This window comes from Staurois parvus, unplaced genomic scaffold, assembly GCF_062004578.1.
Source record: "Staurois parvus isolate SC_StPar_1 unplaced genomic scaffold, SC_StPar_1.0 ptg001869l, whole genome shotgun sequence".
In the NCBI taxonomy this organism is placed as follows: domain Eukaryota; kingdom Metazoa; phylum Chordata; class Amphibia; order Anura; family Ranidae; genus Staurois; species Staurois parvus.
In genome coordinates, this window is record NW_028319665.1 from 749,299 (window position 1) to 762,500 (window position 13,202).

Consider the following 13,202-nt stretch of genomic DNA (forward strand, 5'->3'; position numbering starts at 1 on the left):
CTGGTGTTTCTCCCTGGAACCATGAACCTGCCAACTATGGACTGCTGCTAATGGACTCTTCTTTCTTGGAAGGTATGATCTGGGCAGCCTGAGAATAGCTAGTTAGAGTGAGACTGTGGTTATGCTTGGGATGGTAATACTAAAGAGTTTCTCAGCAAAGGTGTTAACTGTGCAAATGCCTGGTCTGAAGTTACTATAAGGGGTGCATGGTGGTACATGGCGTATTGTAAAGAACAGGGCCTGATATGCACACACGGGGTGAAGAGGAGACCATATGGTTGCTAGGTGTAGCCAGCACAAGGAGGTGTCATGTTGGCCAGACAGTACCGGCAGGGGTGGCAGGTCCTTCAGATAGCAAGGGGAGTGACTCGCTGTTCCCCTCCAGAGTGGCTGATGCCCCAGGAAAATGGGACCGAATCTGCATTGCAGAGGTCCTAGGGACCCAGCCATAGATACAGGAGTTAATCAAGACGTGTCATGCACGCAAGAGGGTTCAACCAAGCTTATGGCAGGAGCTACAGGCTATCACTAGGAGTGATGGGAAGGATGGACTGGTGGAATGTCACATATGTTTGCGGGCAGCATGGTGGCTAAGTGGTTAGCACTTCCACCTAGCAGCACTAAGGTCATTGGTTCAAATCCCAACCATAGGATCCCACTTCCTGCATGGAGTTTGCATGTTCTCCCTGTGCCTGCATGGGTTTCCTCTGAGTACTTCAGTTTCCTCCCACATTCCAGAGACATTCTGGTAGGTGAATTGGCTCCTGTCTAAACTGGCCCTAGGATGTGTGTGTCTGAATGTGAGTTAGGGACCTTAGATTGTACGCTCCCTGAGTGCAGGGACTGGTGTGAATGTACAATATACTGTATCTCTATGTGAATTGACGAAGCTATACAAGGACCTGTAAAAAATGTAAAGTATAAGTACCTGTAATGAATAAATAATGTGCTCAGCAGCGTCCCCTTCAAAATGTCACATTCCATATTGGTGCACGTATCATGGGACAGTGCAGCTCATTCAAAGGCCTCAGGCGGTGATACGGATGCACCGGGTGTACGGCTCATTTCTAACTTGGGGTGCTGCCTCAATGTTGAATCCACATGAACGTGGCCCTGCCTGGTCCCGGGTATTAGTGAGCACGTGTACCACAGAGGGAGGAAGAGAGAGAAAAGTCCCTGTGTGCATGGGTGGGTGACCCCACTCACACCCCTCTCTATTCATAGATCTGGTTTCATTCCTAGAAGCTGTGGTGTGGTTCCTATGAATGGCAGATGTGGGCATAGCCAGGCACTCTTGATGAGAGTCTGTGACAGACCCTTAATTCTATTAACCCCCGCCACACCCAGGGGCGTATTTACCACAAGGCACTTGCCTAGGGTGGCATTTTTCAGGGGGGCAGCACCTCCCTCCAGATGAAGGGTTGAAAGAAGGGATACGTGCGCCATGGGATCCGAGGGGCTGAGGGCTGCATGATGGTGTATGTAGAGCCTGACTATCATTCTCGGGATGTCTGGAGCTTTAAAGATGAGTGTCTTTCTCTCTATCGCCGGGGGGGGGGGGGATAGGGGTAGTGGAAGGCTCTCCGCGGGAAGTGGAAGGGGGGGTGGTGGCGATGGTGGCAACACAAAATCTAAATACACCACTGGTCACACCAGAAGATCATGGAAGCTGGGGTGGGGGTGGGGGGCCATGGACGAAGGAAGATTTCACTTAATATTAGAGGTATTAGCACAAGGGATGGATCCTACTGGCTGTAAATTATGTCCCTTGTGCTGATTTGTTTGGTTCTTTATTTTGGCTGCCCCTAGGCTTTAAGAAATGTGTTTTATTGTAATGCTTTAAAATGTATTATTTATTTATTTCAGGTATGTGACGGGAGTGACTTTGGGTGGGGGGCCCATGGAACACAGCTCACTTTGGAGAGGTGGGGAGACCCCTGTCTCAGCTCCCCATATCCCTCTTATATGTAAGTTACCCTGTGCCTGTTAGGGGTACAGGGTGATCTGTCCTAATATTGGGGTGGGGGGTTGTTCATTGTTTAATGCCGCGTGGTTGCATCCCATTGTTTTATTGTGCGTCTTGCTTGGCAGCAAACTATTATGGGATGTATGTGTTTGTGTATTGGCTTGGTGGGGGGTGTCTGCTGATGTGTCTCTGGTTGCTAGATTTGGTTTGCCCTGCCCTGTGTCCATATGCAGGGAGGGGGGATTGTTCCTTTGAATGTTTATATCTTGTGTCTGTGTTAAAATAAAGTAGTCTATTTCCTGCTTTTACTTCAGGTGGTGTCCATGGATATGTGTTTGGACGGGGAAGCGGGAGTCTATTGGAAATACCCTAGTGCAGTCGGGGTCCAGTTCCGTTACAAGGTACTTCTATAGCACTGTCAATTTATGCAGAGCTTTAAAGTTGCAAGAAAAAGTATGTGAACCCCTTGGGATTCCGTGGAGTTTTGCATGAATTGGGCATAAAATGTGCTCTGAACGTCATCCAAGTCACAACAATAGAAGAACACAGTCTGCTGAACATAATACTACACAAACATTAGATGTTGCCATGGTTTAATTGCACATAACATGTAAACATTCACAGTGCAGGGAGGAAAAAGTATGTGAACCTTTGGACTTAATAACTGGTTGACCCTCCTTTGGCAGCAATAACCTCAACCAAACGTTTCCTGTAGTTGCAGATCAGACCTGCACAACGATCTGGAGTCATTTTGGACCACTCCTCTTCACAAAACTGTTTCAGTGTAGCAATATTCTTGGGATGTCTGGTGTGAATCGCTCTCTTAAGGTCATGCCACAGCATTTCAATGGGGTTGAGGTCAGGACTCTGACTGGGCCACTCCAGAAGGCGTATTCTGTGCTGTTGCAGCCATTGTTTTGTTGAATTACTTGTATGCTTTGGGTCATTGTCCTGTTGCATCACCCATCCTCTGCGGAGCTTCAGTTGGCGGACAGATGGTCATACGTTTTCCTGCAAAATGTCTTGATAAACTCTGGAATTCATTTTCCTATCAATGACAACAATCCGTCCAGGCCCTGAGGCAGCAAAGCAGCCCCAAACCATGATGCTCCCTCCGCCATGTTTCACAGTGGGGATGAGGTTTTGATGTTGGTGTGCTGTGCCTTTTTTTCTCCACACATAGTGTTGTGTGTTCTTCCCAAACAACTCAATCTTGGTTTCATCTGTCCACAGTATATTTTGCCAGTAGTGCTGTGGAACATCCAGGTGCTCTTTTGCAAACTTCAAACGTGCTGCAATCTTCTTTTTGGACAGCAATGGCTTCCTCCGTGGTGTCCTCCCATGTACTCCATTCTTGTTTAATGTTTTCCTTATTGTAGATGTGTCAACAAAAATGTTAGCATGTGCCAGAGATTTCTGTAGGTCTTTAGCTGACACTCTGGGATTCTTCTTTACCTCATGCAACATTCTGCGCTGTGCTCTTGCAGTCATTTTTACAGGACGACCCCGCCTAGGGAGAGTAGCAACAGTGCTAAACTTTCTCCATTTGTAGACAGTCTGTCTTACCGTGGACACATGAACATCAAGGCTTTTGGAGATATTTTTGTAACCCTTTCCAGCTTCATGCAAGTCAACAATTCTTGATGGTAGGTCTTCTGAGAGCTCTTTTCTGCGAGGCATGGTTCACATCAGACAGTGCTTCTTGAAACCAGTAAACCCAAAACAGGTGTCAGCAACACATCCAATATCATCACACTGATTGGAGTCAAGGTTGGCTCACTCCTGGCTCCAATTAGCTCTGGGAGAAGTCATTAAGCTAGGGCCTCACATACTTTTTCCTCCCTGCACTGTGAATATTTACATGTTATGTGCAATTAAACCATGGCAACATCTAATGTTTGTGTAGTTTTATGTTCAGCAGACTGTGTTCTTCTATTGTTGTGACTTAGATGACGTTCAGAGCACATTTTATGCCCAATTCATGCAAAACTCCACGTAATCCCAAGGGGTTCACATACTTTTTCTTCCAGCTGTACATACAAACTGTACATTCACAGCAATCCCTAACCCTCGAGGGGTGTACAATCTAAGGTCCTTAACTCACATTCATACATACACATACTAGGACCAATTTAGACAGGTTACAATTCACCTACCAGCTGGAGTGTGGGAGGAAACCCACACAGGCACAGGGAGAACATGCAAACTCCAGGCAGGTGGTGCTGTGGTTGGGATTTGAACCAATGACCCAAGTACTGCCAGGTGGAAGTGCTAACCATTTAGCCACTGGGCCGCCCTTCAAAATAAAGTGTGCATTTATAAAATGTGTGTCTTCTGCTGCCTGCCAGGAGATGCTGCACTACATACACATACCATTTGGTATAAATACTATAAAACTATTTGTACCTTCCCATGACCCGGATGTAATCTCTGAATCTCCAGGTCCATTAGTGCCCTGTAGAGACCTCGTGGAAGTCATCCTACATCTTCTGTAGGTTGTCAGACGACTTCAGTACTCACCCAAACACTGGGCAGTCACATTCCACTGCAGGGTACCATTGTGGTTCTCACACACAATAGTCGTGGATGATGGACGATATCCCTTGTCACATCGCAAGCTAAGCACAGCACCAACGTCATAGTAGAGATTTCCATCATCCTTCATGTGTTTTTCGACCGGCTTTTGACATTGTTCTGAGAGACAAATGAAAAAAAAAATGACAGTTACATATAGAATTCATGCCGTAAGTTCCTCTTGAACAGGACAACCTCTATGTGGTGAGATAGTCCTTCAGATGGTCTCTTTCCAACCAAAACATTCTTGAAAGAGCTGTCTGTCTCCACTAGACATGATTGGTTTTTCAGAAGAATCTCCTAATGGACATGATAAAGGATGTTAACCACTTCATGTCCGGACACTTTCCCCCCCTTCCAGTCCGGACGCTTCCCCCCCCTTCCAGTCCGGACGCTTCCCCCCCCCCTTCCAGTCCGGACGCTTCCCCCCCTTCCAGTCCGGACGCTTTCCCCCCCTTCCAGCCCAGACACTTTCACCCCCTTCCAGCCCGGACGCTTTCACCCCCCTTCCAGCCCGGACGCTTTCCCCCCCTTCCAGTCCGGACGCTTTCCCCCCCTTCCAGTCCAGACACTTTCATCCCCTTCCAGTCCGGACACTTTCACCCCCTTCCAGTCCGGACACTTTCACCCCTTCCAGTCCGGACACTTTCCCCCCCTTCCAGTCCAGACACTTTCATCCCCTTCCAGCCCGGACACTTTCACCCCCCTTCCAGTCCGGACACTTTCCCCCCCTTCCAGCCCGGACACTTTCACCCCCCTTCCAGTCCGGACACTTTCCCCCCCTTCCAGTCCGGACACTTTCCCCCTCTTCCAGTCCCGACACTTTCCCCCTCTTCCAGTCCCGACACTTTCCCCCCCTTCCAGTCCCGACACTTTCCCCCCCTTCCAGTCCCGACACTTTCCCCCCCTTCGAGTCCGGACACTTTCACCCCCTTCCAGCCCGGACACTTTCCCCCCCTTCCAGTCCAGACTCTTTCCCTCCCTTCCAGTCCGGACACTTTCCCCCCCTTCCAGTCCGGACACTTTCCCCCCCTTCCAGTCCGGACACTTTCCCCCCCTTCCAGTCTGGACACTTTCACCCCTTCCAGTCCGGACACTTTCCCCCCCTTCCTGTCCGGACGCTTCCCCCCCTTCCAGTCCGGACACTTTCCCCCCTTCCAGTCTGGATGCTTTCCCCCCCTTCCAGCCCGGACACTTTCACCCCCTTCCAGCCCGGACACTTTCACCCACTTCCAGCCCGGACACTTTCCCCCACTTCCTGTCCGGACACTTTCCCCCCCTTCCAGTCCGGACACTTTCCCCCCCTTCCAGTCCGGACACTTTCACCCCACTTCCAGTCCGGACACTTTCCCCCCCTTCCAGTCCGGACACTTTCCCCCACTTCCAGTCCGGACACTTTCACCCCCCTTCCAGTCCGGACACTTTCCCCCCTTCCAGTCCGGACACTTTCACCCCCTTCCAGTCCGGACACTTTCACCCCCCCCTCTTCCTGTCCAGGCCAATTTTCAGCTTTCAGCGCTATCACACTTTGAATGACAATTGCGCGGTCATGCAACACTGTACCCATATGAATTTTTCAGCATTTTTTTGAGAGAGATAAAACTTTATTTTGGTGGTATTTATTCTGGACACTTTCACCCCTTCCAGTCCGGACACTTTCCCCCCCTTCCTGTCCGGACGCTTCCCCCCCTTCCAGTCCGGACACTTTCCCCCCTTCCAGTCTGGATGCTTTCCCCCCCTTCCAGCCCGGACACTTTCACCCCCTTCCAGCCCGGACACTTTCACCCACTTCCAGCCCGGACACTTTCCCCCACTTCCTGTCCGGACACTTTCCCCCCCTTCCAGTCCGGACACTTTCCCCCCCCCTTCCAGTCCGGACACTTTCACCCCACTTCCAGTCCGGACACTTTCCCCCCCTTCCAGTCCGGACACTTTCCCCCACTTCCAGTCCGGACACTTTCACCCCCCTTCCAGTCCGGACACTTTCCCCCCTTCCAGTCCGGACACTTTCACCCCCTTCCAGTCCGGACACTTTCACCCCCCCCTCTTCCTGTCCAGGCCAATTTTCAGCTTTCAGCGCTATCACACTTTGAATGACAATTGCGCGGTCATGCAACACTGTACCCATATGAATTTTTCAGCATTTTTTTGAGAGAGATAAAACTTTATTTTGGTGGTATTTATTCACCGCTGGGATTTTTATTTTTTTTTTGCTATGTAAATAAAAAAGTCTAAAACTTTTGAAAAAAAGTGTTTTTCTTCAAATAAATAATATTTCATCATAAATCTTGGTCAAAATTTATAATTTTATTTATCTTTTTAGTAAAAAAAAAAACAAATTAGCTTATAACCAAAAAGTATAATTTTTAAACATCTTTTTTTTTTTATATTATTATTTATGTTTTTTTTTTTTTACATACTGTCACCCTAGCAGTACAGTGTCACCATAGTGACGCTTTACTACTTGTAGTGGGCGATGAAGATTTTTTTTTTTTTTTGCACAAATTGCTTTTACATCCATAAAGGATGTAAAAGCAATCATTTCTCCTCCTCTCTGGCTGCATTCCTGTGATTTGTCACAACTTGTCACATGGTACAAGGCTGTTGTGAATGGCCCTGTACCATGTGACCTCTGTGATTATTCACAGATTTCACATGTAGTAAGCAATGATGTCAGAAGTGAAATCTTGCTTACTACTCTGCATGTGATAACTGATTGGCCAATCAGTGATCACATGATCGTGATCTCGCACAGAGGTCCCGTCCAACGATCGGTGTTCCACTGTGTCCGGAGAACACAGTGGGCACTGGATCGCAGTGCTGCGCACTCCCTGGGAGCGTGCACAAGCAGGGGGCGGGGAGGCCATTTATAAATGACCACCAGAGCCTGCACAGCCACCGTCCGACCGTTTATATACATGGGCCGGACGGGAGGTGATTAATGAAAAAAAAGTCTGAACGAAATGACTTGTGCATTTGTTTCATTCGGATGACTTTACACGATTATGTATGTAAGCAGTTCAGGCCCATGGGGAAACGAATTCAATTTTCAAATTATTTCGATCATCTGGATTCAGATAACAAATGGATCAGAATTTTGTTCTGTTCATTAATTTGGATACACTGATGGCAGTCGATATTGTCCAATCAGCTCATGCCATTTCTCTTGGTGGGTTGGACTACCGTCCAAAACTATTGAATCCTTCCGATTCAAATCCACCCGATTCGATAATATATCAAATACATAGCAATCTTTCAAAAACACTGCTAGATTTTTCAAATCCACCTGGCCTATCGCATGTATGAAACGAATTTCGAAGGCAGGAAACGAATTCCGAAAACAAATTGGTTCAACACGACAGATATGACGAAACAAAATTCTTCAATGAACGAATGCATCCGAAACGAAATGAAAATTTCTAGCGTGCACATGTCTACTCTCCAACATGGCTTCCTTTTTCTGCTTATACATTTGGCCTGCGTGCTGATGATGATTTCAGTCATTCTCACAGATGAGTGTCCCTATCATGTTGCTGGCCAACTGTAAGTCCTGTCTGGAAAGTTGACTTTGATGCAACTTTAGGTAATATCAAAGTCGCATCCAAATTTCATCCAAGTCACACCAACCAACGCCTTATCCAAGTCACACCCACCCAACGCCTCATCCAAGTCACACCAACCAACGCCTTATCCAAGTCACACCCACCCAACGCCTCATCCAAGTCACACCCACCCAACGCCTTATCCAAGTCACACCCACCCAACGCCTCATCCAAGTCACACCCACCCAACGCCTTATCCAAGTCACACCCACCCAACGCCTCATCCAAGTCACACCAACCAACGCCTTATCCAAGTCACACCCACCCAACGCCTCATCCAAGTCACACCCACCCAACGCCTCATCCAAGTCACACCAACCAACGCCTCATCCAAGTCACACCAACCAACGCCTTATCCAAGTCACACCCACCCAACGCCTCATCCAAGTCACACCCACCCAACGCCTCATCCAAGTCACACCCACCCAACGCCTTATCCAAGTCACACCCACCCAACACCTCATCCAAGTCACACCCACCCAACGCCTTATCCAAGTCACACCCACCCAACACCTCATCCAAGTCACACCCACCCAACGCCTTATCCAAGTCACACCAACCAACGCCTTATCCAAGTCACACCCACCCAACACCTCATCCAAGTCACACCCACCCAACGCCTTATCCAAGTCACACCCACCCAACGCCTCATCCAAGTCACACCAACCAACGCCTTATCCAAGTCACACCCACCCAACGCCTCATCCAAGTCACACCCACCCAACGCCTTATCCAAGTTGCACCCATCCAAAGTTGCATCCGAGTTACACCCAGGAGCGCCGGTAGGAGACCCAGGAAGAAAAGGACCAGAGATGCTCTCTGCTAAACCATTACACAGAGCAGGTAAGTATGACATGACTCAACCATGTTAAAGTAGAATTCCAGGCTTCACTTTGAGCCAAGGTGGCCCAAACAAACTATTTCCATGTTCTGTGTGCACTGGACTGGACTGTAGTAGCATTGGCTACATACAGCAAGGAGCACTGTGTTCCAGCAGCAGTACGGTGACTTCCCATCCACCATTCAGGAGAACCCTTGTATATTTAACAATGAATACAAGGCTTTTCCTGATTGGCCAAGGTAGAAACCATGTAGTTATCCACCAATCTCTCCACCGAGTTCAATCAGAAAAAGCTTTGTATTCATTAATAAAATGGCAAGGCTTCTCCTGAATGGCAGAGAAGCAGTCATCCCAACTCTCTTTAATTCCGAAAACAGACTGTCACGTACCTGATGGGAGACTGAAATGACGAGGTCAGCCTCACTTGTGTCTCTAGCCCTGGCCCCGTTGGAGTTGCAACAGAGGGAGTCTAGGGACCAGGGGAACAAGAGCGCCAGTAGTTGTTGTTTGCAGCTCTTGCAGATGATGACCCTGGAAGGCTGATGATCCTCTGATTTTGGCACAGTAGTAGCAGGCAGAGCAGGTTTAGTAGATTGCCAGACATGCACCAGATCAAGGCTACGTGCACACTAGTGTTGTGTGCAGGCGGCGTTTGGGAAGCGTGTTTACCGCTTCCCAAACGCCTCTGACAATTCTGCACATTGCAGCACATGGTGCTGTTCAAACGGGAGCATTAGCGTCACGCCAAAATGGATGCCTCTGGTCGCGTCAGGAGGCGTTGAAGCCTCCTAGTCTAGTCTATGGTGCCCAGCCGGCATTTGCGGTGCGGTTGCGACGCAGTTGCGGGGCGTTTGCGGAGCGGTAACACCATTCAAACTTCATTGTAGGCGTTTGTGGGGCGTTTTTAACGCTCGGCAAATGCCTACCCACCGCCGCTAAACCGCGCATGCGGCGTTTGCGGAGCATTTGCCGAGCGTTAAAAAACGCTCCGCAAACGCCGGACCAACGCTTGCCAAACGCTATAGGGGCGTTTGGCAAGCGTTGGTAAAACAGTCAAGTGTGAATGAGCCCCAAGGCAGGTAGTGAGGGTAAGAGACAGGAGCAGTGTCATGGGAATAGCCGGGGTCATCAACAGTCGGGCAGCACGGTACAGAATCAGAAGGAAAAGCCGAAGTCAGGAACCGGGAGCAGGAGAGCAATCAGAGTCAGGTGAGGAACAAGCCGGGTCAGCAACAAAGGGATCACACAGGAACAAGCAGGACACGGGGGAGCTGAAGACCAGTCAGCACTCAACATGAGCAGAGACACTCCTTAAATAGGCCGTCTGGTGCCAATCTTCGCCGTGCGTGTGCGCGATCTCGCATTTCCGGTCACAATTCATCTTGCCTGAAATCCCCTACACAGACTGGAATTTACTGAAACACAGCACCGCCTACTGTATATTACAGCAAACAGTGGAAGCAGCCTATTAATGGAAGTAGTGTGTTTGGGCCAGCTTGGCCAGCTGGGCCTTCAAATCTGAATTCCAGGAATTCAGCAACTTTGCAAAATGTGCAGGTACGCTATGAGAGAACCTCTATTGTGTCACCTCCACGACTTAACTCTGTTACTTTATATGCCAGGTTTACTGCACGCCCAGAGGAAGCACACAGAGCAGCTATGCCTGCCCCTCCCCTCTGCTGCCCATTCACAGAAGCCTTTGTACTTTGTGAATGAGCAAAGAGCATAACTGTCAGGAACCATCGCGACGCATGGGTCTACACATGCATAGGTGTCTGCCGAGACGTATAGGTGGCAGGGCACTAGGACCCAGGCGCACCCGTCGTCTGGACAGTACTAGGCAGGCACTGGGACCCAGGCTACGCCTGTCAGGTGCAGGGCGGGCTATTTAAACTAGCCCTGCACAGACACTTGTTGCCGAATGGTCTTTGTATCCTGTTACCTGTGTGTGAGTACTTCTGATCTGGATTGTTTTGACCTTGTTGCCTTCTCCCGTCCTGACCCCTTGGCTTGCCTGACTCTGCTCCCAGATGTTCCCGTTTAGATCTGACCTCCTGGTATTGACCCTGCGTGTGACCCGACTATCCTTTGCCTGCCGTTTTGTACCTTACCGATCCTCTAGTTACCGTCCCGGCCTGCATGACTCTGATTTAGCTCATCCATCCATCCACCCCGCAGGGATCACTAGGCTCCCTTACATCAGACTCCTAGCTCTCTGGAGCCCCTGTCAGACTCCTCTACCCCTGTTGGGAATACCTGGTAGTTGCGACCTGGTACCGGAGCGCTCCAAGTCCATCCCCACCATCAGGGGCCCTGGTGAACAAGTGCTCCGGTGCTTAGACTCCGCACTCTGGGGAAGCTCTACCAGGGGACTGATAGAGGTGCTGTCAGGCGGTCCTTTACAATAACATTCAGTATCACAGAATAGTCACATTAATTTGCATTTCTGGGAGCTATAAGGCATTGGTGGTAGATTTGTAAATCCAGCTGCCAAGACTTCTCAAATTTTTGGGGACGTTTTCTATTCATATAAGTAGCTTTAAAAAGGGTAAACGTATGGAAATCTTAAAGGAAACTTAAAAAAAAATTTTCAGGGAAGGAAAACTTTTGCTCTTCAAATGATAATTCTATTTGACACAACAGATAACCGACTGAATGTGAACCTCTGAATCACTATCCAATAATTGTATGAGCGTTCTCTCCTCATTGACTCTTCCAGTCACTCCCATTCCACAGCCCCCTTCTCTAGTCCTTATCATGGACTGTAGGTTAGAGGTCGGCTGGTTCACTCACTTATACACGGAACCGTCTCATTCCACTGAGGACGACCATCGCGGTCCACACATGCAATATTGGTGGATGATGGATGATATCCGGGATCACATCACAATATTGATTAGCATGTTGCTAACGTTTTCAGAAGTGGACTTTCTGAAATGTATAATGATTCCAACACAAGTACCCTTAGGGGGGGTACATAAATGAGTTGTTAACCACATGCCGCCCAGCCACTGTAGAAATACGTTGGCAGGGCGGCACGGCTGGGCAAAACCACGTTTTAAAACGTGTGTTTTTAAAGCAGGTAGGGGGCGCGCGCGAGGTGCGCCACCGCCCTACCTGTCCCGCCGATCACGGCCGCAGATGTCAGTCGCCGGGTCACAGCCGGTCGTTACCGGCTATGTCCCGGCGATCGGCGGCAATCACTGATAGAGAGCACAGCTGCAGTAGCTGTGCTTTCTGTCAGTTCCCTGACAGCTCCAGGACAAGCTGATTGGGACAGAAGAGTTTCTCCCGATCAACGGTGTTCCCTGCAGCACACACCCCCGCCCCCTAATAAAACACTCCCCCTTACACAGTTAGCCCTTTCCCTGAATAATAAAGTTAACCCCTTCCTCCCCAGTGCCATTAGTACAGTGTCAGTGTTTTTTTTTTTTGCACTGATCACTATATTGGTGTCACTGGGGATGTCAGTGACCCCAAGTCAGTACCCCCCAATGTCAGAATGTCCGCCGCAGTCCCGCCATAAGTCACTGATCGCCGCCATAAGTCACTGATCGCCGCCATTATTAGTATAAAAAAAACTAAAAATCCCAGTATCTTTCCCGCCATTTGTAAACGCTATAACTTTCACGTAAACCAATTAATTTACACGTATTGGGTTTTTTTTTTAGCAAAGACATGTCGCAGAATGTGTTTTGGCAGAAATTTATGACTAAATTTGATTTTTAAATTTTTTTTTTACTGGACATGTTTTATAGCAAAAAGTCCAAAATATTGTTTTTTTTCCTCAAAATTGTCAGCCATTTTTTTTTTATAGCGCAAAAAATAAAAACCGCACAGGCGATCAAATACGATCAAAAGAAAGCTCAATTTGTGGGAAAAAAAGGATGTAAATTTCATGTATGTACCGTATTGCATGACCGCGCAATTGTCCATTAAACTAGCACAGCGCTGTATAGCAAAAAAATGGCGTAAATTGCAGTATCTATCCCATAGTTTGTAGACGCTATAACTTCACACAAAGCAATCAATATACACTTATTGGGATTTTTTTTACCAAAAACATGGAGCAGAATACATTTTGGCCAAAATTTATAACCAACTTTGAGTTTACTATATATTTTTTATAGCTGAAAGTAAAAAATATTGTTTTTCTTCAAAATATTTGGCCTTTTTTTGTTTATAGCGTGAAAAATAAAAAGCGCACAGGTGATCAAAT

General features: G+C 48.2%; 1 protein-coding gene across 1 annotated transcript in view; it reads right to left on the minus strand.

Moving 5' to 3' along the window:
* LOC149433985 (receptor-type tyrosine-protein phosphatase T-like) overlaps positions 1–13,202 on the minus strand; it is a 200,383-nt gene that overhangs the window by 110,995 nt on the left and 76,186 nt on the right. Inside the window, exon 7 of the mRNA XM_089664251.1 lies at positions 4,487–4,660. Coding sequence (XP_089520377.1) covers positions 4,487–4,660 — 174 coding nt within the window. The remainder of the gene's footprint in view (positions 1–4,486; positions 4,661–13,202) is intronic.